General features: G+C 35.9%; 1 protein-coding gene across 11 annotated transcripts in view; it reads right to left on the bottom strand.

Moving 5' to 3' along the window:
* DGKB (diacylglycerol kinase beta) overlaps positions 1 to 27448 on the bottom strand; it is a 797684-nt gene that overhangs the window by 545844 nt on the left and 224392 nt on the right. For 7 of the 11 annotated variants that reach the window (XR_010945490.1, XM_067746239.1, XM_067746240.1 and 4 more), the window contains 3 exons: positions 15863 to 15939; positions 11978 to 11998; positions 596 to 749 (listed from right to left, as the gene is read on the bottom strand). Coding sequence is in view for 10 of the 11 variants with exons in the window: in XM_067746239.1 (XP_067602340.1) it covers positions 596 to 749; positions 11978 to 11998; positions 15863 to 15939 (252 nt within the window). In the remaining variant the exon portion in view is untranslated. The remainder of the gene's footprint in view (positions 1 to 595; positions 750 to 11977; positions 11999 to 15862; positions 15940 to 27448) is intronic. The other 4 variants (XM_067746243.1, XM_067746244.1, XM_067746246.1 and 1 more) reach the window with 2 other exon arrangements.

Below are 27448 nucleotides of genomic sequence, written 5' to 3'. Positions count from 1 at the left end.
TAAAGTAATATAGTGAGATTTCTATTTTCCTGACTGTGTGGAGAGTGATACAATTAGTGACAGGTAGTAATGCATTAGGCATCTCTAAAAAGCTACACCTAATGAGAGAACCAACCATCTCTATGGTGACAAACTGAATTAAGTATCTAAGAGAAAACTCTAAACTCTGTTCTGAGTTTACAAATCTAAAAATGTGAAAGTATATTGGTAATTTGAACAAATGATATTAAATACTATGTTTTTACATAACTTCCTTGTGACTACATATATTTTTATATATATATATATATATATATACACGCATATATATATATATTCCAGTCATTTAAAAGAGCACTTTCCTATATTTGATGGAAGTATCTCTTAAAATTATTACCTAAACATAGACTTCTAAGACATTGAAATGACAAGTGATGAATAATGATAAAGTATAGTTTCTCTAATGTTTAGTTGCACAGTCTTAGTATGAAAGGATAAATCCTGCAATAAAGGTAATTTTTAAACAAATCATCTCAGCTTACAGAGAACTTATAATGATTTTTCCCTTTGAGGTTTTTGCATTACATACATGTTTAAAGTAAATAATTAAACTTACCACCTGAGAGGAGAGCAGGCTTACTTTTTACCATTGGACTAGAATGAGGAAACTTGTTGCTAAATGACATGAAAAGGTGTGTTGTGAAATCATCAGGGAGCTCGGCTTCCAGGAATGTCTTCATAAATAGCTTGAAACCTTCAAAATCTATTGTCTGGAAAAAAAATGTAAACATATATTTTAAGACTCAGCCAATGTTAAGATTCTGTGCTATGCTCAAAATCATTAGTAGGAGACATGACCTCAAACATTCTTAAATCCAAGCCTACAAAAGGAAGGTAACTATTTGAGAAGTAAATCGGGCAGTCAGTCCTAGGTTGACCCTGGTGAGTAGATTTGTATGTCTTACCTGAAATAATGGAGCAGGAAAACCAGGAGCTTTTCACTCAGACATCTCTATTTCCACAGTATCTATGTGGCCTTAACATTTTTACTCTTTGAAACTTAATTTCCTCCTCTGTAAATTGAGTATAATATTCCCAATCCCGTAAAGTTGTTATGATGATTAAATCAGACAATTATGTGAAGATGCCAATGGAGAGTCATGAATACTCAGAAAGAAAGGTATTTCTCTCATCTCCCTTCTTTGTCTGAACATTGTTTTCGACAATTGGAGAAAGTGGTTGACGTGAAAGTTTCACCCTAACACCAAGACGAATGGATATAAAATTCTAAAGTGAAATTCTAAATCTTCCTATGCAGATTTTCAAAGAAATCTACTTCACGATCCATGCTCACTCTTACTCATTGCAGGACTATAAAAGCGTCGACATTTACATGCAAAGAACCATTGCTACTTTGGGAATCTCCATGTCCACTTGGGGAAATGGTGATGGGAGCCACTTTTATCCTCAAGTTAATGAGAGGATTTCACAGGAGCTACTAGGAGAGCTTGCTTTCTCCAAGTAAATGAGGACAGTGGGCCAGGATCTGACTCCTGCCTGGGAAACTGAGGACAAGGCTACAGGTACTTGTAGACAAGAAAATGGTATTGTACTGGGCTTGGCTACAGGTACTTGTAGACAAGAAAATGGTATTGTACTGGGCTTGGCCAACCCTCCTTGTGACTGCAGGGACAATAATGCATAAATGTTGCCTAGGAAATAGCTGTAGACCTCATGGAAGAGAAGGCCCCTGGAGCTGTGCTGGATACTATCCAGTAGGCCATTTGAAGGGACTAGGAAACCTACAGAGAAGAAACTGAGATAAAGCCGCATCTGTCCAGATCAAGAGACTGCAAGGGCTATAGGCCTCATAGGAAGCCCTTGAAGGGCACTTTTTTTATTACCCAGTTTAACGTAACTGACATGAAGCTAAAAATAAGGAAAAAATAAAACTTGGCAGATTAATGCTCCTAAATTTTTACAGAATCCTGGCAGAGGAGAATAAAATTAATTCCATAAACTGATATTTTGGATACAAAAAGTCTATTTTTCCTATGTAAAAATATTGGGATAAGGTGGTAGAGAAAAACTAATTTTATTATTGTACTGTTTTGAATAAACCTAAAAGGGAATCAGACATACAGGGGTATCATTAGGAGAAAGTAAATTTTTGCAGATTAGATCACATGCCCTTTAAGTATATGTACTGTGTATGCTTTGGTACCTAACATAACCTCAAGTTAATACAAAACAAAACGAAAGACGTCACTTTATTTATTAATGGTTCCAAGACTCTGTCTACAACTTAATCTGACATTTTTGGTTAAATTTAACTTATTCTTGTTTTGCTTACTAATTCTCAGAAGGGCACTTCAGATGTTTATATTGGTGGCGGTAAAAAGACTTCATTTCCTTCCATATTTAATGAATCACCTCCACCACAGAATATTGTAAATTCTACTAGAGGATTGAACCACAAAACTAAAAACTGTGAATAATATGAATATATAAAGAATAGCATCAATTAGCAGAAGTACTTTCAAAAAGCAAATTGCCACAATGAATGAAGCCAAGGTTTCAAAATACACAAATGAGACCAGAAGCCAGACTAGTATATCCAAATAAGTTGCCTTGAGCTGGGCACCTATTCTTACTAATAGGATTCCTCAGGATGGCATATCAAAAGAGAAGTAATCCACACTCAGCTGGATGAGTGACCAACACTTGTCAATAATCTTCAACATGTAAGAAGGTCTATGGGGAACGCAGGAGTTAATGCTATATGCAAAGTTATAGGAAATTTATATGGTAAATATTCACAAGCATTGTGATTAAAATCAAAGTTACTTATAGTTGCTTTTCTTCCTGTACCCTTTTGTAGTCAGCACTGTGTTTCGAAACATAACAGATGACAGAGCATGGTTTTGAAGTCAGACTACCTAGATCAACTCTCAGATCCAACACTTTCCAACTGTGTGACAGTGGGCAATTTATTAAGTTCTCTGTGCCTCAAATTCTTCATCTATAATACCAACCTCTTGATTTGTTAGGAAGAATTCCAAATGGTATTTGACGAATAGGCCTTAAAACCATATTAACTTAAATGTTTCCATTTGCATTTAACAAATCGTTACATGGTTCATTGTTTTTTGGTGGGTGTTTTTTAAAATTGTCGTTGTTTACTTGTTTTTCACTTTTTTTTGTTTTGTTTTTTGAGAAACCAGGTAATAAAATGTGAACAAAGACTATAATTGCTGAAATTTTTTTCTCTGAACCTTCCTTTACAATAAGATTATATTTTAAAACAATTATTTCAAGCCAAGGGTTTGATATGGGAGCAGGAAAACAACAACAACTAACCAAACAACCAACAAAAACAAAAACAAGGACTCCAGAATAAAACGATTTTGTTTCATATTCCAATACCTCCACTCACCACCTGAGTGATTTGGGGCAAGAAACATATTTTCTCTTTTTAAAGAAAAATCTGCCACATGCCAAGCGTGATAACCCACATAGGACCTCCTTGAAATTGGTGCTTGTGATTTCATGATGAAAACCAGAAAAATAGGCAACCAAAAGGAAGAAGTGAACTTAATGCATGACATCCCTCTTAATAAGGAATACATTTCTCCTTGGTTCTTCTTTTTTCAGATCTCAGGAAAACTTTCAGAATTTTCTCCAGTGTTGTAGCTCTCCCTTGCTCAGCAATCAAAAAATAGCTTAGTTTTATTATCTGACATCACTACACCTTAATTTCCTCCACGTAAGATCAACTGTTCATCATTGCTGCCTAAACGTAATAATAAATTGACGTAAAGCACTTAACGCACCCTTGGACACATAGGATGTAAAAGAAATAAAATAGTAAAAGAAAAAAAGGAATAAGTAAAAAGAAGCTCTTGTTTGAGGTTAGATGGGTTTTTTCATTATCTTAATTTGCCCACCTCTTTATTGGTCCAAGAAACTAGAATTTCATTGCATTTTTCCAAATCTAACCCTCTGTTTTTGGGGTCTTAGATATTTTGCTGTAATTTTTCTGTGTCAGGCAACATTGGCAAATTACTGCCTTCAGAAAGCAAGCCTTTAAAAATAGATTATCTTACTTTAAAAAAAATAAAAACTTATCATAGACATAAGAATAGAATAAAGATTTCCCTAGTTCTTAAATGATTTCCATGAGATGATGTCATCCTATTCATGACTGAAGTTTTACTGATGATGTCAACTTTTTCCTCCAACTTCTTTACATTATTGGTGGCAGCAAACTTCCTTTCTCTTACATTTCCTGTCATTACACACAGCTTAAAATGCTGCAAACCCAAAACTTCTTCAGAGCCAAAAGGCAGCTGCTTCAGTGTTTCAGATTCACTGAGGAATTAATCTTCAATGCCATTCCTGGTTAACCCATTTTTTTCTTATTAGCAAAAGATTTTCCAATCCTTTCTAAAATTCTATGCTGTCCAAAGTACCAAACATTTCTGTAAGTGGATAATGTCCTCAATCTATACATTTTCCTTATCTCATGATTTAGCAGAATATCTTGAAATTTAAGTATCTTATTTTCTACTGCTATCATCTAGCAGCATTAGCATTGGTTTTTGAAGACTGTGACCTTTAAATAGAATGAGATCATTTATATGCATAGCAATCGAAACACTAATGAAAAAAGTAGGGTCAGGCAATTGAATGAGTGTTCAAAAATCGAACTGGCTGTAAGCTCAAAGACAGATACATCAAATGATGTTTAAAATTTTGAAAACTGCTCTTTCATTTTTTTTTCCTGAAGGAACAGGCACAGACTATTTAGGGAGATAACACAGAGAATCTGTAAAGAATACAAACTTGGGAAGCTGCTCAGAGGTTGTTGCCAAGTTGGCACAAACCCAAAAACACATTTCTATATGCCTTTCATTACTATATCTGACCATCTGGTTTCTTGGTGTTTAAATCCCTGCTAATACTAAAGAAATAACTCTAGTATTCATCCAAGTAGATTCAAAGTGAATGAAAATAAATGTCGTCATTCTATCATTACTTTAATTTATTTTGGCAGTCTTGGGATGAAGAGTTTCTCATATTCAGCAAATGTTCATCATGCATACATCCACTTTGTACTGGGCTCTGTTCTCAGTGGTGTGGTAAAAATGTTACTGATATATGCAAAACTCCTTCCACCAGGAAGCTTATCTTCTAATGAAGGGAATAAGAAAAAATCCAAAATAAACAGGATAAAAGTACCGTGTCTGAAGGTACTAAATGTTGCCTAAAAAAATAAAGAAGGAAAGGTTTATATATGGGGGAGGGGTGTTTACAGTTTTAAATCTGAGGACTAGGAAATGAGAATTGGTTCTTTGAATAAAGATTTAAATGAGATGAGGGAGAGAGCTTCGTACATATTTGGAGAAAGAACATTCCAGATCAAACAGGTGGTGCGAATATCCTGAGGTATTAAGATGGTCCTGTTGTAGAGGATTTGCTGTAGGAGCTAGTGAGGAAAAGCAGGGGTCCCGAGCAGGACTGAGGGAGGACTAGAGAGATAGGATCTTTGGTGGTGTGTGGATGGGGGCTGATCCTGTAACATGTACTAGACAGTCAATAAAGCATTATGGTTTTAAGGTAGAGAGGAACAGTTACTGGAGGGATTGCAGCAGGAGATCACATGGTCTAACACATTTTAACAGGATCATATGACCATAATAGGATCATAAGACTCTTTTATATAATAGGATCATTTTATATAATAGGATCTTATAACTTTTATATCATACAAAAGATTGTCCAATTTTCACACTTTCTAACAAACTTGTATACACAGCTGATTAATAAGTGATCTTTAAAAGAAAAAAGGAATCGTTGAACTATTATAGATTAAGGTACTAGCTAAAACCATTCACAAAGAAATGACTTTAATTCATTTACCAGCAAGTATGGACTGAGTACCTGCTATGTGTACAATACTGTTGGCTACTGGGCAAAAGAACTCTGATCAAATGAGGTAGGCAGTGACTTAAATTAGAGGCTTTCTTTCACCATTTCCATTTCAATTCTGCTGTCTAATTTATATCATTAACTAATTATATTAAATTGAACATTGATGTAAAGGTCACTGAACCAAAGTATATAAATTAATATGTAGCATGGCTAACTTCCTGAGATTTCAAATACATATTTTTTTATATTAAAATACTTTCAGAAGAAAACTGTGCACTTTAAATGTCTCATTGTTTATGCTTATTTTGTATTGCAATTCATTGTTCATTACTTCAAATTTCAGAGAGCTCCTTGATAGTCTCCTAAAACTGCCATGGAGAAACTTCTGTTAAAGATAAAGAGTGAAAGTGAAAGTGTGAATTTCACACTGGATTTTTAAAGCTTAGTTTTGGCAAATGAAATTATTTTTACTTCCTCAGAGGTGCATAATTTATTAGTTGTACTTGTCTTTACCTAAAACTAACATTTATTAAGTCTCAGTAAAGAGAAAATTAGAAACATGTTTTTCAGTAAGACGATAAATGGCAAGAATAACAAACAATGCTACTCCAAGTTATTTTAGTAATTATGAAATACAAATAATGGATTAGAAGAATTTTAAGCAGATTATTTTTATCGTGATTTTCAGTATATCTTGTGATCAAGAGTCTGTATCCAACTACATTTTGTACTTAGCAGGAATCCGTCCTACTTTCACAGAGTAGGACGTTGTCTTGCCTATGTTTCAGTGCTGTCACTAGAACTGCTGTGAGCTGTTACTGAGGCACACACCATATGCTCTAAAAGTTATTTCTCCTCAAAAACTCAATAAAGATTTTGGGAACAACTATGCATATATAATTTTCATTAACAATGTCAGTTTTTAATGACTGCTTACTTGCATCTTTATTTTGAAAGAAAATTTCCAAAGGGAGTTCTCTTAATGAAGGTATGTGTGCAGGCAGAATTACAAGTATCTCTTCTTCCCTGCTAGACTATAAGATCCAACACAACACTGCATCACATAGTGCTTAAAATAGTGTCTTTTACATTGTAAGTCCTCCTTATATATTTGAAGTATGGACACTGGAATAGCAAAAAAAGAAGAAACAAAATAGCACAATTTCACTCAATTACCTCTTTGTAGGAAATCTAGCAACAAAGAAAACTGATTCAGGTAGGATGGTAAGAATTTGTGAAACAGAATAAATAGAAAAAGCTTCTGAGCAGGAATATACTGTTTCACTTAATAAATCTCAAATGAGATTATTTTAAAGTATAATAGCATATGGTTATATATTTAATGTTGTAGATTGAAATAAAATAAAATCAATAAAACTAATGATAACAAAATAACCAAAAATTTGGAAAGGTTTCAAATATATACTATCCTATAAATTCTATTCTTTCTAATCCATCAAGGCCCAAATATACCAGGGTTATTATTGGGAGAAAAATCAAGATGGGAAGGTGTAGAAGGCAGACTAGGAAATACTCAGCCAGCATGTGAGAGTGAGGGATTGACATTTTACAACTGGTAAAGACTTAAGAATTCAGGGCTTAAGAATTCCCTGAGTTGAAGCATTTTGTCAGCAATTTGAAAATATATTTAATAGTTTGACACTTTTTGATAGCAAAGATCATCTTAACCATTTCTATTTCTCCCACAGGTCCAGATACAATATCCAGTATATAACATACATGCAATAAATGCATTTGGGACACAACCCAATTATTTTTGTTCCAAGTGCTTTTCTCACTTTCTGTATATTTATCTCTCACCAGTGCATGCTTTTATGCCAAACTCTTTCTTAAAGCCTCCAATATCTCCTTTTAATCTTCATAGTTAGTGATACACTCTATTATCCATAAGTGGAAAAATAAAATTAGGTGTTTGCTTAATATGTTTGTTGCACATAATGGAAACTCTCTAAATGTTATTGTGTTCCAGGAACTGCACTAAGTATTAATATGTTATGTGTATGCTATACTTCAATCCTCACGATAACCCCTTAAGTAAATGCTACTAACACTCCTATTCTATAGACAGAAAGCTGAGGCTCAGAAAAGTCAAGCAAATTGCCCAAAGCCAAAAGCTCCTAGTTAGTGCCAAGGATCTAAATATTTCTGACTTCAAAGGTTACTATGTTATAGTTAATCAAAGTATAATTCTATAGACAGATTTTTATTTTTCAATATTCATACCTAGTACAACTGGTTTATCACCATCAAATGTATTGACTAGTGTATCAATAAACTAGCCATTAGAGAAAAAAGGAAAATAAAATAAAGTATAAAAATAAAAAGTAATGGCATAACTATCTCTACTCAGTTCCACAATCTTGAAAACTGAGTTGACTGTAACTCTTTTTGACATACTAAGTGTAACCTATTACTTTTTTTTTTTTAACCTATTACTTTTGACCATATATCTGCAATGTGTTCTAACTCTGCCCCCAGCCTCTATTACAATCCCAAATGCCCTCCCAGTTTTTGTCATTTGATTGGACTGCTTCAATAACTCATACCTGATCTTCTCTTTAACTTAAGCCTGTTGTTCACATTGGCTTTAGAAGTATTTTCCTAAGTGGAAAATTTAACTCGTTGATCTTAGGAATATCATTCATGATTTCCTTTACCTATTAAAAAAACCCTTAAAATCCTTAGACACTCTAGGCCTTTCTACCTAAATCTCTAGATTTATTTTCCCCTAATATCCTTAACTGTACTTCTGTTCAAAAAAACTATTCCTATTGATGAAAACACACAAACAGAAACAACATACAAACCTTAAGATAAGTTTTAGTTGTAGCAAGCACCTAAAGAGTTTGCTCTACTTGTCCCTGAACAAGTGAAAAAGATCACCTGAAGATCCCAGCGTCACTTTTTCTCTAACCTGATTTTTAACTCATATAAATTATTTAATAAATGTTATGAAAGAAATGAAAGAGCGACCTACACAGAATGTTTAAATACTGCATATCAAAGTTAGCTGTTATGATTAAACTCAGGAGAGTTACTAGTTTATTTTTTAAATTATTTAACCTTGTTTTTAAAACTCATCTGTAGAGAAAGCAATTGGAAGCAATTAGTATAATTATATTTTATATACCCTAAATATTTACCTATTGTTAAATTTCTGTATATTTATTACAGAACACTAAGGGAGAAATGGATCAACTGTGACATATCAACTGTAACAGACATCACCTAGCCACGTGAAGCAGTCAAATCATTAATCCAAGTTTTCGATTTAGGATAGATGTAGCAGATGGTCCGTTCTCAAATTCTAGATGTTTTCAGAGATATAAAATAGTTTGTTTTTTTTGTAAATGTTGAGATTTGATCCTCAGTGCAATTAAAAGAAACCTGCAAGAAGTTATTCAACTTGATTTGTTTAATTATGACATAACTAATTAATCTCATAAGTATCCATGCAAATATTTTCTCAAATTGTTGGATGTGGTTCCATTCTATGCAAGAGCAATTCTCTGAGTATCAAGGCATAAAAACTGAAGCAACATGGCGAAATAAAAGTTACTATGTATTTAACAATAAGTAATGCACAGGCAAAATAGGGTTAATAACAATTGTAGTGGCATTTTATTCTTCAATTTGCTGGTACGTTTTCAAAACTGTTCTGGTTGTAGCTTTGATAAGAGCAGGAAGATGACTGAAATTGTGCTGATAGTAATAGGGAAGAGAAGCAGAAATACTGGTTAACATGTTACATCCATTCCTTGCTAACTAATTGTCCTGGCATTTATGCAGTTGTGAGAGGTGGAGCAAATACAACAGACACCATAACTACTGCCAGGACAGCGCTCTGGATTACAACCAGGCCTGATAGGGGAAGCAAATCCCATGTCATGTCCTCCACTCATATCTCACGGTAGAAGGAAATTAATTTAGTGTTGGGAAAGACATCAGAGTGACAGCGTTATATTTACTACTTTATAGATGAGGAAAGTGGGGCTCTGAGAAAATCAAGGTTACAGGATTGGTTGGGGTGTGTCTCAGATATTCTCCCTTTCACCTTTCATAAATTTTCCAGAACTTTCATATGAAATCGTGTTGCTCCTTACAGCGTGATTCACAGCCACTGCCTCAAAACATCAATGGAACACCTGGCAGACAGAGACTTAAGTATTTTGCATATACTTTAGAATTTAACCCTTTTAACAACTCAGTAGAGACAATACTCTCTTCATTTTATAGGTGAACAAACTCAGGCTAGGAGAGATGAAGTAACTTGTCCAAGACCTGCTCATATGTGGCAGATATGGATTTGAACTCAGTTCAGTTGGAAACCTAAGACCCCTAAGACCACGTTTTCTCTGTTATACTTTCCAGGTGCTTTCTTTAATGGTAAAGGTTGAATTTGGTTCTGGAAGTACAATTATAGCTTACAATACAAGGGTGTTTATATCATTGCTAATAATTATAATAGTGTCAATACCCTTGTTAAAGATATTTAAAATATACATTAGGCAGCAGCACTACAAAATGTAGGTTCTGAAATCCCAGGTTTCTTATTAAGGGGTTGAAGCAACTCACTTGTCTGAATAACACAAACCCAGTACAGAGTACTGAGTACAAAGATAGAGTACGCCCAGGGAGCTATGAAAATTTAACTCAGCCTTAGGCCAAGAATCATCTAATGACAGGAAATGTAAAAAGAAAACCCTACACTCACAGAACACTGATAAACAAAGAACACACACAGAGTAATAAGTATGCATGCCCTCATTCTTTTTCCTTTTGGCTACCCTCAGCTTTCCGCATTCTTTCTACTCTGCAACTGAAATTGCTTCCCTACTAAACAACTGCACATGGAACAAAGGCTGAGCCAGGAAAAGGAAGGAAGAAGCTCATTCTACTGACCCCAAGAAAAGACGCTCATCTGCCACCAGTTTTCAAACAGCCTGGAGCAGGGATGAAGGTTGTGCAGAATGGTGTGTTTGTTGAGTAAGGTGTTCAACAAATGCCCTTTAAAAACTAGGGCCTGCTTAATAAAAGCAACCGTTTACTCTGAGGGGTTGCCGCCTAACAACATCAAGCTCATGTAGACTGTCTTTGGGGGAGCTAGTAGGTTTCCACAGAGGTCAGGGATGAGATCAGGGAAAGGCCATCCTGTGAAAGGGGCTGGTAAAAATCATCACGGTCAATGAGTTGCCATTTCAGTTGTGCTTCATCCTAGGAGACTGTAGTATGTAGGACCAGTGTCTAAGTCAGTCAAGATCATTCTGATGTAATCAATTGTACTGGGACATGTTGGGGATGAAACTGCAGTGCTTGTTGTCATTGAAACAACAGGGAAACTTGTGAATAAGAAGCAACTAGTACATAGCCAGTATTGTCCAAGGGAGACAATGTTATGGTTTTAGGCAGCTCATGCATTTTAGTAAGATATATTCCCAGCAGGATATAAACATCTCCATTTAGAGAACTCAAAAATGTGTTGTAATTCTAGGGATCCAACAGAACTATGGACCTAAAACTTCCTTGACAAAATGGACTTTACTAGGAGAGACTGGTTGAAACAACAGATGGATTGCTCTTTTTCCCAGGAGGGCTAAAATCAAGAGCTTTTCACTCATATTTTCTTCACAGATTCTAACAGCACTGTAGACCAATTAAAAAGTCCTTATCCATCTCATTTAAAAGCAATTATTAAATCTCCCACTGTAAAATAATAAGTTAAGACTTTCATTAAATAGATCATTTTACCAGAGCCTGATTCTATTTCGGTGAAATTAGAAAATTAAGTTCAAGAGTCTCCAAAACTGAAGCCGGCACTCTGGACCCTTTTTGATTCTACTGAGGTATCAGCTCCTCCATTTGAGTCTTTAATTTAAACAAATATCTGTCACTTACAACTTTATAAGTATTACAGTTAATATTGTATATTATAAGAATCTTATTGGCACAGAAGTATAGCTCAGTGATACGGATAAGAAATTCATAGCTCACATCAGAATAAAGAAAGAAAAGACAGATTTTAATAGAAAAGAAAATGTCTTACTTGTTTAAGAATGTCTTGTTTCTGCGCATGCAAGGAAAGAAAGAATACGTGCGTTAAGGTAAGATAATTTATACTTATCATCTCATATTGCTGATAATTTAACTAAAAAGTCAAGTTTACAGATTGATTTTAAAGCAGACCCTAGATCCATGGGTCTAAAAATGTGGTTCGAAAATAGCAGCTTCAGCATCAGCTGGGAAACTGATAAAAACAGAGAATTCTAAGCCCCATTCCAGAAACTAAGGGGAGGAGGCAACAACCTCTGTTTTAAGAAGACCCCCCCAGGTGATTCTGATGCCAGCTAAAATGTGAGAATCACTGAATCAATCAATCTTAGAATGTAATAAGCAAACAGTTCTAATTGACATGAGATAATAATGAATAACACATACAGTATAATTAAAACCTTCCAGAGAAGAATGTGAAAATATAACAGTACATATATAGATAAATTCGATTATACTTATTCCCCACTCCTATTTCCTTCTATTAGAATAACATACCCAGCCTCTCTCCACCCCTTTAAAGACAAATATCTTTCTATACATAAGCCACTGCTTAATTTCTTCCCATCTATTTAGATGTCAATGAAATAATTTGGTGTGGAATTTGGAATCCAGGGAAAAAATATTTATATATGCAATGCCAAACTGATTCTTTCTCATACTATAAAATTCGACGACTCTCATGAATCAGTTACATCTGAGATGTTCTGAGTGTGTTTTACTATGAACCTTCTCACAAGGACTGGATGGCCACTACAATCTACCTGTAATCATATTCTTTATATTGTCCACATAAGATTAGGTGGAAACTAATAGGTATCTCTTACCTTGTTGGGCATGAGTCAGTAATAATTATGTGCAATGGAACAATGCTATGGTCATTACAGAAGCAATGTAATGCTTGCAATGACATGCAATGTCATTCAGTGCATGTGAAATACCTTTCCCTTCCCCTTATCCTTCTCATCTCCTCAAGTCTTCCCTCTCATTCTAATGGCCTAGCCAATTAAGTGAAGAGGAAATGTCTTAGACTGGGATCCCAGACAACCAGATTTTAACTACAGTTATTGTCACAAACCTAGATGGTTAATCTTGGGAAAGTCATTTTACTTTTTTTTTTTTTTTTTTTTGCCGTACGCGGGCCTCTCACTGCTGTGGCCCCTGCCGTCGTGGAGCACAGGCTCCGGACACGCAGGCTTAGCGGCCATGGCTCACAGGCCCAGCCGCTCCACGGCATGTGGGATCTTCCCGGACCGGGGCACGAACCCGTGTCCCCTGCATCGGCAGGCGGACTCTCAACCACTGCACCACCAGGGAAGCCCCATTTTACTTTTCTCAAGATGAGTTTCTTTACTTAAAAACTTTATAATCATATTTGTTTGGTTATCTCAACACCTTTCTCAAGTTTTTATTCTTAAAGAATCTTTAAAGCCATTGTTTAAATTTATATTTTATGAGTCTGTCATTTATTTCCTCATAGGAATTAAAAATAAATGAGTCATCCATATATTACACAGTATTTCTCCTCTATTCAAATAGACTTAAACAGGTCACATTTTCATTGGATTAAGCTTTTATACACAGAGCTTTTATAATTCAGTAGTTCAAGTGAATCATAAGAAAAATAATGCATCTACTATTTAAGCAGCTTTACTTTGTAAAAGGGAGAAGCAATTTTAAAAGATATTTAGGTTGTTTTCTCTTTGTAAATACATTTTATATGGATGATACAAGCCACCTCCATTTTAGAAAACAAAGTATTAGTCATTTACTCCAAAGCAAGACTAGATTAATCACTTTTCTTGTACAACTGAACATCAGTTAGGTAGTCACTCATCTATGCCTACTTTGGGCTCAACTTGACCAGTCAATAGAGAGTGGTAACTGCACATGTGAGTTGACAGTATGAATTATTTCCTATTATTAAAGTAACCTTTTATAAACTTGATGAAGGCATGTACTGAACAGAATCGCTAGGCTTTAAAGATTTATTTCTAAACACTGAATATTCCTAAATATTTCCTATTGGCTTTTGTAAAATACATACTAGTGTTTAAAAGACTCATAAAAACTTAAAATTTTTCTCCTGATGGGAAAATACCTATCAGCTTTAAAATCTGAGAGTGATTTCACTCTTAAATTAGAAATACTTTTGGGTCTTAATGAGATCTAACTTTTTTGTTTCTCAACTGTTCATTATTTTAATAATGCACTTGAAGAGCAGACCTGTGCACTTATGGAGAGGTATTACATTATTGAAAAGGCTGACATCATATGTGTGTCTAACAATGAATCTAGTAATTACCTCAATAAATCCAGTACATGGTGACTGATAATCCCCATGAAACATATAATATCAGTAAGACTAAGTCTTGAGAGTCCTTTAAATAAGAAATAATTGAAGCAAACAAGATCACATTCCAACTGAATTTATAGCCGACAGCTATCTTTAGGGGGAAAAAACTGTTTTTCTCTCTGTCTGTAGATTAGATAACATGCATGTTTTCAACTATGATTGGGAAATGTAAATATTAATGAATTTTTGGGGTCTTACAGCAATTCAGTAAAGCTGTCATCTTTACCTTTCCAACCCTGCTTTCTTGGTCTTGGAGATTTTCAGTTCTACCAATTTATCTGCCAACATTCTTTCTCTCACTCTAAAGCATCTAGGAAAATGAAATGTGAGGAAAATGTAGGCCAGATGCCTGCTTTTTTCCCTCATGATATAGGCAAATGGGAGTAGCTTTAAATTGTCTATTTTCTGCATCATTTGTAGGCACTAAACATTAACTTTATTTTTTAAAAAGAAAATAAATCTTAGGTTAAAGAGCTTTAAAAAGTATAATTATGTATCAGAATGTAGACAGAATAAAACTATGGAAGGAAAAATAGTAAATATTGGAGTAAGAATAGTAAGTACTGGAAATACTAAAAGGAAATTATAAAACAATATGAACATTTTGAGGTCAGAATTTAGAGATTCGGTTTTGACTAAAATATTAGTTCTATGAATCCCAGAGAAGTTAAATATTAAAGATAGCCAAGAACTGTGCTTTTGTAAACATTCAAAACCACAATGGTAATGAAAACAAAAAACAGATCACGTTTTCATCAGCAAACAAATCTGTCTAATGAATGGCTAGATAATACATCCAGGCAAAAGAGTCTTCTACAAAGGGCAGTTTCTTTTAGCTCCCATACAACCCAACTGTCACTTGGTGAAGCTGCAAAAGAACTTACAGCAATGATGATCAAACGTTTAACATGTAACATTTCTCAGCTAACCTTGTCTTAAAGACAAGGTTATTAACAAATAATTAGGGAGGGAAAGACATTCATTCAAGCAAGGTGCTTCAAAGCAACTGACAGGACATAAAGTTTTTATAGGGAGACATTCATAAGCTTATTGGTAACAGGCTAAAACAAGATAAGGAGAAAAAATTCCTCTCTTTGTATCCAAGCCTGCTCTTTAAAGTAAGAGACCACTTATATCCATCACGGAATCTTTCTTCAGTCAAGGGAATACTGCCTGCCCCATGCCAATGTTCATTTGGGGTTAACATCTGTAGGTCATAGAGTGAGAGTCAGACACACTTTCTCTCCCGTTCTATCTAAAACTGTTTCCTGACTTTTAGGAAAAGAACCTGGCATGTATTATAAATAATCTATACACTTCCAAGCACACAATATAGAAATGTTCTTTTCATTAGAAAAATGCTTTTGGGTGAAAAAAGTAGTACACCATTTAATGTATCTTCCAGAATAGCATTTCATTATGAATTTCATTTTGTATATGAATATCTATTTCCAAGGACTCTTTATTAAGAAATCTCTCCTCCAAACATCTATATGAAACTTAAATAAAGAAAAAAGGTTTTACCCCTTCAGGATTATACTTTGCAAGCACACCATTACCATGGAATTCTTCAAGAACGTCTTTTAATTTCTTTGTAGAATCTGTAAGAAATAGAAAACACACAAATTATTTATATATGCTACTGTGGTTATATAATACAGTCCAGAAACAAAGACTTCTTAAAATATAAATAAATATCACCAGATTAATTAAATTTTACGACAAACATCCAAAATGTTCTTTACCATTTTTGAAGGGCTATCTAATTGGAAAAGGCAATCACAAAAAAAGAAACAGGGGCACTCCCTGGCAGTCCAGTGGTTAGCACTCGGTGCTTTCACGGCCCGGGGCCAGGTTCAATCCCTGATCAGGGAACTAAAATCCCACAAGCTGCACTGCAGGACCAAAAAAAACCCAAACAAACAGGAAAAAGTATGTTTTGACCAAGAATGGGGACACTGCCTAGTTTATACAAACTAATGTGCAAATAAATGAATAGGTAGTATGCTTCTTCCCTGTTTCTTTTGATAACATAACTTCTAAATTAATGAAATAGTCTTCGTTTTTTAAAAAAAAATAGGTATTCTTTGTTAAACTTAACAATACACAGTGCATTTTTCAAGAATTAGTCTATTAACTAATAATAGCCCTGCTGAATAAATAAGAAAAATAGAATCCATTCAGAGGCAAACTATAGATCTTAGTATTTTGCAGGCATTTTCAGAGAGAATTTTCTAAACATACATAAAGTTCAACTTATTTTATATCAATTAAGAAAAAAGTTTAGATATGTTATGAAAAGTATTTTAAATTATGTTTTGTCAAAATCTTTATAATTTTCAGGAGTTTCATCATATTAAGATGGTAACAAAAGAATCTTGAATTAATGCATGAAATAATGTCACGGAAGAACACAAATATTATGAGACTTAAAAATTATATATAAATATAATAAAATATATGTATTCAATCTACTAACATAATGTTCTCATAGTTATCAAAATATAATTTTCACTAAGAAATCTCAGAATTATATATTTAAATGAGAGGAAAACAACACCTAACAAATACTGCTGTCATTTAAATACTCAATCAGTTTAAATAACAGTGATAAAAACAGCTTGAAATTAAAATGTGGGAAATAAAAGATTTTTAGTTTCCTATTAGGAAACAGGGCACGGATATTATTTCCTAGCATTTGAATATAATCTTTCCTGACTACCTCCTAAGACTCAGTGATTTTTGAATCATCATAAAACAAGTTCCAGTTCCCAAAAAACTAATTTACAAATGAGCTTTTGAAACACTCTTTAAAAATTCACTCTTAGACGCCCATCAAATGCATCATGCCTGTATTTTATAAATTATACTTTCATTTGTATTTATAAATTTGTTTCTTTATACCGCAAATTCTGTTTAGTTTTATATGTATGTGACTGTATTTTTTTATTGTGATAAAATTCACACAACATAAATTTACCACTTTAATAACCATTTTAAAGTATACAATTCAGTGGTTCATTAGTATATTCACAATGCTGTGCAACCATCACCACTATCTGTTTCCAGAACATTTTCTTCATCCCCAAAAGAAACCCCAAAACCCTGGACTTTTCATACAAATGGAATTATATAATGTATTGTCTTTGTGTTTGACTTCTTTCACTTAGCATAAACTTAATGTATGTTGTAGCATGTGTCAGTAGTTCATTCCTCTTTACAGGTAAAAAATATTCCATTTTATGAATATACCACATTTTGCTTATTCATTCATCAGCTGATGTGCATTTGAGTTGTTTCCATGAATAATGATGCTATGAACATTAGCGTATACATGTTTTTGTTCAAATATGTGCTTCAGTTCTCTTGGGTATATGCCTAAGAGGAGAATTGCTGGGTCATATGGTATTTCTATGTTTAACGTTTTGAGGAACTGCCAAACAGATTTTCACAGGGCTGTACTATTTTACATTACTATCAGCAACGTCTGAGGGTTCCAGTTTTTCTGTATCTTTGCCAATACTTGTTATTTTTTAGTTTTTTAATTAAAGCCATCCTATGGATATAAAATGGTTTTGATTTGCACTTGAGTAGTCATTTACTAATGACTAATGATCTTGAACACTTCTTCACGTGCTTATTGGCCATTGGACCATTTTTTAACTGGGTTGTTTGTCTTTTTGTTGAGATTCTCTGGGTGTGTGTGCGTCTGTGTGTGTGTGTGTGTGTGCGCGCACACTATAACGTGCTTGAAGCCCGTACAGATTCCTATATATAAATATTTTTCATTACATATCTTGCCAGCACTTTCAATACTGTGATCAAGGTTTATTTGTTATTCTGTGTCCCTTGCTAAATTGAAGGTTTCCCTATGGAAGACAATGCACATTTTCATTTTTGCACAGCATTCAATTTATTACAAAGCTGAAACAATAGAATTGCAATAAATATTGGGATTGAAATAATCACAGCTATTCCTAAAATACAACAAATTACAGTAATTGCTTTGATGTGCACCTTGGCAGAAACTTATACTACTTCAGAGACCAGGTGCTGTATTAAAAAGAGACATGAAGCTGACTCCTTACTCCCAAATCCTTCTCTGGGGATGATAAAGCACTATTCTAAGTTAGCAAAACACCTTTTACTTCCTCTTGTTTATAGATGTAGATTCAGACCCTTCTGTACGTACCTACAGAGACATACATATATAGATGTGTAAATTCTGGAATAATATATCCCAATAGACTATTTTAACCATAGCTTGGCTCCATGATAAAACTGAAGGGGAAGAAGAAAAATTTGGTTTCTTATACACAGGACTTCCACAGAACTTCACAGATACCACCTGAAGATGGGCTTTTCATTTCACATATGCATAGGAATACACAATCAGTAATCATTTATAAATGCCCTGGAGAAAGCAACAGTCTTCAAAATTATTCACGTCACTTTTTAACAGTTTACTGGTCATAGTTTACACTGGAATATTCTTAGTGGGAGACCGCTAGGAATAAATTAATGAATTAAGAGCCAAAATCTCTATTTCTGTGACTGCATTTTCCATGAGCTGAGGCTCAGTGATGATCTTGGTCTGGGACAATTTAAGAAGCTCTGATTCATATTCAGATGAATCACCATCAACTCAACTTGCTCCTTTTCCAATTCTCAAGTTCCATTTTTAACATCTTGACATCTGAAGTTTACCCACAATCCAATTCCCACTTCACAATCTAGTTTAGAACCTGGAGCCTTATCTTGCTCTTCTATTCATGTCCCAGTAAACTTTTTGGGTCCAACCTCCCTGAGACTAAAGTCTTGACTTTTCCAGCCAATCTTCTATAGATGGAGATTGTACATGGAATATCAGAGGGTTCCAGATATCTTGCCTTAGCCCTGTATTATTTAAACAGAATTCCCTTATGTAAACTGTCTACATATCTGTTTGGATTCCCAAAGTGCACTGGATTGTGAAATACCTACTGCTGTGTTCTAGTATCTTTATAGGAACACCCACTTACTTATTTTGTAACTCACTTGCTTTTCTGGATTTGTTCCTATTACCTATCAACATAAACATTCCTAACTTTTGATTATAATCAACTGTCTGTGCAAAACATTGGGCGGGAATTCCCAGCAGCCCAGTGGGTGGAACATTGTGCTTCCACTGCAAGGGGCATGGATTTGATCTTTGGTACGGGAACTAAGGTCCCACAAACCACATGGCTTGGCCAAAAAACAAAAGCAAAAGTACACTGGGGCAGCAAAGAGAAGAAAGGATGCATAATTATGTCCAACCTACCCTCTAGTACAAGACATACCAAGGAAGTGACACCTAGATGAATAGATAGTAGTTGAGTGAAAGACATAGTTCCAGTCATATTTGAGCTAATACTGGAACTTCAAGTATGAGAGCACAGTGACAGATTCTGGGCTGAGAAATCCAAGCAGGAAGCCAGACAGGCAGGCAGCTGTGAACTGGGAGATCAATTCACTGCTAATACGTATTTGTAATGGGACAAAGGTCCGGCTTCCAAAAAAGATTGGCAACTGAAATGCCAGGCAGCCAGGTTAAAACAGCTGCTTTAACCCTTGGGATAAGGGATTAGGACAGATGCTCAGCACAAACTATTGGGTCTCCTAGAAAGCAAAGGAGGATCATGATGAGGCAATTCTGAAATAGAGGGCTAATTCCAGAGTCAACAATGCTTGCCTTGGCTACTAGGGCAGAAAATTTAGAGAAGAACACTGGATACCAATGGCTGCCTTCTGACTAGCATAACCATCTTACGAGGAAGTAACTTAATGTTATTAACCACAACAAAGAGAACAGGGTCATTTTAGGTTGTCTTTTCCATCACTCTCAGCATCATCTAAAAAGTAAGGTGGTAGTAAGCCCAAAAGCAGGAGTAATTCTGTTGAGCAAACACTTTTGATATATGCTGAAATGGAGGAAATCTACCTGGGGATTGAGAGAGGAGATTCTGGCTTGTCTTTCTAGCACCTGCTCTAGTGCATGAGTCGTCCCAGAGGTCCTCTGAAGTACTCGCTCCCTGTGAATCCCCTCATGTCTGGCTGAGTCACATAATATCCAATGCCATGAGAGTTAAAGCAGCTACATTTCAGAAATGTTCAGTTAGGAATATTCTGAATGTGTACATGGTTTTCAAGGAAAATTTAAATCCTTTCATATAATTCTGACATAAAAATAAATTGAAAAGTGTATTTGGCAATGATTAGAAAATAGAAGAATCAAGCTAATGGGTCCCAAAAAATGCTACATAAAAAAATAGAACACTTTTAGTTTACTCCCTATCTCTTTAGGTGTCTGTTGCATCTTGAATAAGCGTCCCTTGTGATTTTACTGCCTCTTTGCTTCTTTATTCCAAAAAACTCAACATGTGTTTGTCAGATTAATTGCAAAGGCCCCATGGAGTAATGGAAAGATGTAAAGCCAGATAAATTTGGATCTGAGTCTTGGCTCCAGAACTCTTGGCTGAATGTCCCTGGGCATATATTTAACCTCTCTGTGGCTCAGTTTTCTAATACTTGAAATTGGAATAATGATACAGACCTTGAAATACTGTGTCTAGCAAAGTGTCTAGTGCCCAGTAGATTCCTGTTCCTTTGTTCCATCCTAAACAGACTTCAAACACATCATCATCATTCAATATTTCCTTTGTTTTTGAATTGAAGCACAATTGGCATCATAGATGTCTCAAAATATGATCCAAACGTACCTACAGATATTTATTTTCTGTGCCTTCCATATTTACAATTCAATATATAGACATCCAATTCCCACGGTATCTCATGATTCCAGAGTCCTTCCTTTTCTCATTATGTTCTTTTTGCCCAGCATTCCCTTCAATGTCAAATGAAGTTCAAGCACAATATATGCCATAGTTTACCTGCCACCTTGTCTGCAAAACTTCTCAGGGCCACCTTCAACTACAGCAGACAGCAATTTGCCCTGTGTGAAACTCCTCATAATAATTCTCTTAGAATCTATACTCGATTTATGCATTGAGTACTGTTAACACTATGAATTAAAGTTTGCATGTGTAGAGTGTTTTGGAGATTGCAAAGTGTTCGATCTTCTTATGTCATTTAAAACTCAAAATTGGGCTTCCCTGGTGGCGCAGTGGTTGAGAGTCTGCCTGCCGATGCAGGGGACACGGGTTCGTGCCCCGGTCCGGGAGGATCCCACATGCCGCGGAGCGGCTGGGCCCGTGAGCCATGGCAGCTGAGCCTGTGCGTCCGGAGCCTGTGCTCCACAACGGGAGAGGCCACAACAGTGAGAGGCCCACGTAGCATAAAAAAAAAGAAAACTCAAAATTACCTTCATCAAACTTTCTTCCCATTTAAAACATAAAATCAAGGTTAAAGAAGTCATTATTTATTCAAAAATCACACAGATAAGAGATTAAGGTACTGATCCAAATTCTTGTATATGACATAAATCTGGTCTCTTTATGTTAGAAAAAGAACGAATAGAATTTTCCATTACAGCCAAGTCTTCTTCTTTGGAGTCCATGACTTTTGTTAAGTTAGTCCAGAGAATTTTATTACTTATTTTTCTAGTACATAGAAATATTCTCTTGCTTTTTTACCGACTTAAATTAACAGATGAAGGATATATCTTCTATGTATACAAGAAATATAACAGGAGGGGTCAAGATAGTGGAGAGAAAGATTCTGAGCTCATCGCCTCCCATGGGCACAGCAAAATTACAACTATTTACAGAGCAACTATAATGAGAATGACCTGAAGAATAGCAGAAAAGATCTTCTACAACTAAAGATATAAAGAAGGAACCACAAAACTGTGGGAGGGATGGAAATGTGGTATAGTCAAGAACAACAAACTGGAAGGCAATCACAATTGCAGAGGTTCCCCCCAAGGAGTGAGGGGTCCCACAACAAGCTCCCCAGCCCGAGAGCCCTGCAGCAGAAAGCCGAACATCTGGCTTTGAAGGCTAGAGGGACTGGCATTCAGGAGAACAGAAGGGCTTTAGGAAACAGAGATGCTGCTCTTAAAGGGCAAAAGCAAAATCTTCACATGCTCTGAGACCAAGGGCAGAGGCAGTAACTTGAGAGGAGCCTGGATCGGACCCATCTACTGATCCTGAAGAGCCTTTTGGAAAGGCAAGTCCCCAGTGTCTCACCCTGGGGACACAGGATGGTGGCAGCCAGTAGTTTTACCACCCAAATAACAGTCATAGCCACTGTGAGAAGATTATTCTATTCCAACGGTTAACAACAAGACTATCAAACTTATAAAATTAATTTGTCATTTTTAAAAATAACAAGTTTTTAAAGAACTGACTGTAGATTGATAATCTTGTCCTTTTTTTTTTTTTTTTTTTGCAGTACGCAAGCCTCTCACTGCTGTGGCCTCTCCCGTTGCGGAGCGCAGGCTCCGGACGCGCAGGCCCAGCGGCCACGGCTCACACGCCCAGCCGCTCCGCGGCATGTGGGATCTTCCCAGACCGGGGCACGAACCCGTGTTCCCTGCATCGGCAGGCGGACTCTCAACCACTGCGCCACAAGGGAAGCCCAATAATCTTGTTCTTTATCTGCCAAAGTAAACAGTGCCATGGGTCCCTGTTTCAGTGAGGACATTGGGTTTCCAGGGAAAACTGAGAGCTTTGACAACTTGAGAGAGGCTACCAATGCCTTTAATCTTCATGTTACACGGGACCATGGAAAAGTCATCTTTTACTTCTCTTAACTGATTGATTTCAAAAGTTTCCTTCAAAATCTAGACTCCCTAGCAGAGACTTTTTTCCCCTTATCACAAAGGATATTTGTGGCCTAGAAATCTTTCCTGTGCCCAGTCAGAAGCATCTTTGCAGTGGCTGTTTTAACCCTGTAGTAATAGGGTTGTGTTAGCTGCAACTGTTTTAAAGAAGAGACTTTTCTAATATAAATACTGAACTAGCATTCATGTGCATAACATATGAGCACAGATCTTCCTCAACTTACGATGGGGTAACGTCCTAATAAACCCAATATAAGCTGAAAATACCATAACTCAAAAACGCATTGAAGGGCTTCCCTGGTGGCACAGTGGTTGAGAGTCCACCTGCCGATGCAGGTGACACGGGTTCGTACCCCAGACCGGGAAGATCCCACATAATGCAGAGCGGCTGGGCCCGTTAGCCATGGCCGCTGAGCCTGCGCATCCAGAGCCTGTGCTCCGCAATGGGAGAGGCCACAACAGTGAGAGGCCCACGAACCGCAAAAAACAAACAAACAAACGCATTGAATACACCCAACCTAGCAAACATCATAGCATAGCCTAATGAAGATGTGCTCATAACATTTACATTAACGTATGACTGGGCAAAGTCATCAAACGCAAAAACAATTTTATAGTGAAGTATTGAATATCTCATGTAATTTATTGAATATTTACCGAAAGTGAAAAAGAGAATGGTTGTATGCGTAGAGAATGGTTCTAAGTACATGGGTTGTTAACCCTTGCAATCCCATGGCTGACTGAGAGCTACCGCTCACTGCTGCTACCTGGCATCATGAAAGAGTAACGTACTACATATGGCTGGCCTGGAAAGAGATCAAAATCTAAAATTCAAAGTACAGTTTCTATTGAAAATATATTTCTTTTGCACCACCATAAAGTCAAAATATCATTAAATTAACCCATCGTAAGTTGAGGACCATCTGTAAATGATACAAAATTAAATTTGATAATTAACATTTCCCTTAGCTATATATAGTACTTAAAATTAGCAAAAGAGCTTTATCTTTGTCTAACCAAAACAGTTTTGTTTTTAAACCAGAGGTACTCAAACCTGGATCCATCTTACGATCATCTGAGTGATTTTTAAAATACACTGATGCCTGGGCCCAAAACACAGTGATACAGATTGCATTGGTCTGGGGTGGATCTCAAGACATACGGATTTTTAAAAAGCTCGTCACATGATTCTCATATTCAGGTAAGGTTGAATTAACCATTGCTCTGATTCTTAAAAAAGATACACAAAGAAACTGAGAGTTAATCAGCAAATTTTTCCTGCTATATTTTCCTATATATGTATATATATTTTGTCTGGTTGTTGCTCAGTGGGCTTCTATCAGGGAAACAAAAACTTATTACAACATTTTATATAAAAATTTTTCTACTCTCACCTCCGGTCACAATGGCAAAAAATAGTATTTTGAAATTCCAGAAGTTGACATTGCTATTAATGCAATTTTTCAGGTGATACAGAAGATGCTCTACTTAAATTGTAGTCAGCAGCAGAAAAGAAACACCTACAGCAGTATAGAATAAAACATTTGGAGAACTAGTCATCAAGAGACAGAAGTTCACATCTACTTGCGTGAAAATTTTAATAAAACTACCAAGAGACTGAAAAAAAAAGTAACTATTGTTTAAAAATAGTCACACTGTAGCACTTTATATGCTAGTTGAAATCTATACACTTGGATTTTAAAATACACCCTAGGAAGAATATTCTAATGATACAACTACACTAGGAAAAGATGTAAAATAAGCTCTTAAGGTGTCCTTAGTATAAGTTTCCTCTCCACGTGTTCTTGCAAGTTCTTGGGATCATTGTTAACTTGAAAAGACAACGGCCATAATATCTTCCAGAAAAGGGCTATACACATTGCAGTAGCTAGCTACGTCTATTTACCTGGAAAGACAACTATTCAATTCCAGAATAACTTGATCTGAGACCATGAAGAAAATCTCCTTTCTCCTTTTAATATCATTATTTGCTGATAATACTCTTAAACGACTAGTCCTTAAAACACTTTTATGCGTTTGCTATTATTTTTTCCCTTCTTCATCGACCTATGCTTAACCTTTTGATGTGTGCATCTACTGCAATGCCTTGGACAAAATATCTGTAGGAGTGAATCTTAGATAAACAAAATATCTGAGAATTTCGTTAATAAACCTAAGCCAGCTGGACACTGTCCTAAGAACCCGTGAAATAATTTATATTGCATGCATATTGTAATGTATAGGAAATTCACCAGGAAAATATATGCTCTCATTTGAGCCACTCATCTATACAATAACAAAAAGTTGATATGGAAAACAATTTTAATTAAGAATTTTAGGACTTGCCCGATGGTGCAGGGGTTAAGAATCCGCCTGCCAATGCAGGGGACACGGGTTCAAGCCCTGGTCCAGGAAGATCCCACATGCCACTGAGCAACTAAGCCCGAGCGCCACAACTACTGAGCCTGTGCTCTAGAGCCCGCGAGCCACAACTACTGAGCCTGTGTGCAACAACTACTGAAGCCCGTGCACCTAGAGCCCGTGCTCCACAACAAGAGAAGCTTCCGCAATGAGAAGCCCGTGCACTGCAATGAAGAGTAGCCCCCTCTCGCTGCAACTAGAGAAAGCCCGCACGCAGAAACAAAGACCCAATGCAGCCAAAAATAAATAAATAAATTAATTAATTAATTTTAAAAAAGAATTTTAATTGGTGCTGAATTGCCTGGTTAGATTCAGTGGAGTGCTGGCAAATGTTTAACAACTGCTGAGGGTACAGAGTGCTGACTTGAAATGTTTGCTGATTTAGCTCTTATAAATATTCCCATCATGGCCATTTCAAGCCTTCAGTATGACATCGTGAATGTGGAGTTGGGAAGAGACGATAACATTGGACTCGTATGAGCAGTAGTTAATGAACTAATAAACATAAAATTTTATATACTCTAGGGAGAAAGAACAAGTCTTTCAAAACAAATAAAGATAAAGGGCATAAACAAAAGCCCCAGCTGCAAGTGTGCAATTATTCTCTCAAATATTTGAGAGGCATGCATTGAGTTTAAAACAAGTATTATTCTAAGTATCTGGAATACATTATTGCACAAAACCAAAAATATTCTGGCTCACATGGTTTATAGTCTAGTGCAAGAAGATAGAAAATAAACATAATACATAAATGTTAAAAGATTTCAACTATTGTGGAAAAATAGTACAAGGTAAAAGGGATTATCAGCTTGCAGGACAGTTTGTGATTTTAAACAAGTTTAGAGGAGACTTTTGTGAAAAGGCGAGACTTGGGCAAAACACTGAATCTAACTTATGTTTTAAAGGATGCACTCTGTTCACATAAAGCTAATGAAATCTGAATAATCTTTGTGCATTATACCAGTGTTTTGATAGAATTTTATAAACCATATTTATGTAAGATATAACCATCTGCAGCTGGTACATGGGGCCTCCTGTACATATTTTTTGGTAAGTTTCTGTGAATCTATCATTACTTCAAAATATTTTTTTAAAGGAGTACTCTACTGTATTGAATACAGACTGCAGAAGACAAGGATAAAAGCAGGAAAATAATTATGGAATTACTATATTAATCCAGTCTAGAGATATGACTGTGCTTGAAGGTATTAGTGATGGAGCAGATTATTTTTTATTATTAATTTTTATTTATTTTTGGCTGCGTTGGGTCTTCATTGCTGTGTGCGGGCATTCTCTAGTTGCAGCGAGCAGGGGCTACTCTTCATTGCGGTGTGCGGGCTTCTCATTGAGGAGGCTTCTCTTGTTGAGGAGCATGGGCTCTAGGCTCACAGGTTTCAGTAGTTGCAGCCTGCGGGCTCAGTAGTTGTGGCTCGTGGGCTCTGAGCTCAGGCTCAGTAGTTGTGGCTCACGGGCTTAGTTGCTCCACAGCATGTGGGATCTTCCCAGACCAAGGATCAAACCCATGTCCCCTGCATTGGCAGGCAGATTCTTAACCACTGTGCCACCAGGGAAGTCCCCTTTTTCTTTTTTTTTAAATTTTTTTTTTTTATTTTGACAGATTATTTTGAAAGCAGAGCCAAAAGGGTTTCCTGATGGATTGGATATGGGTTGTGAAAGTGAAGAGTCAAGAGGATCCCAAGGTTTTATGTTTGAAGAACTGGATAAAGAGGAATGGGGAACACTACAGAGGGAGCAGGCTTGGGATGGAGAGTTCTCAACTCTAGTTTTAGGGATTTTACAATCGAGAAATCTATTAGACATCCAAGGGTAGCAATCAAGGAAGCAATTATACATAAGTGTGGAATTCAGAAGAGGGTCTGAGCTAAAAACCTAACTTTGAGTGTTATTTGTATAAATGATGTTTA

This window comes from Pseudorca crassidens, chromosome 8 (genome assembly GCF_039906515.1).
Source record: "Pseudorca crassidens isolate mPseCra1 chromosome 8, mPseCra1.hap1, whole genome shotgun sequence".
Taxonomy (NCBI): Eukaryota; Metazoa; Chordata; class Mammalia; order Artiodactyla; family Delphinidae; genus Pseudorca; species Pseudorca crassidens.
Note: the sequence above shows the minus strand (reverse complement) of the source record. Positions and strands in the feature narration are given on the sequence as shown.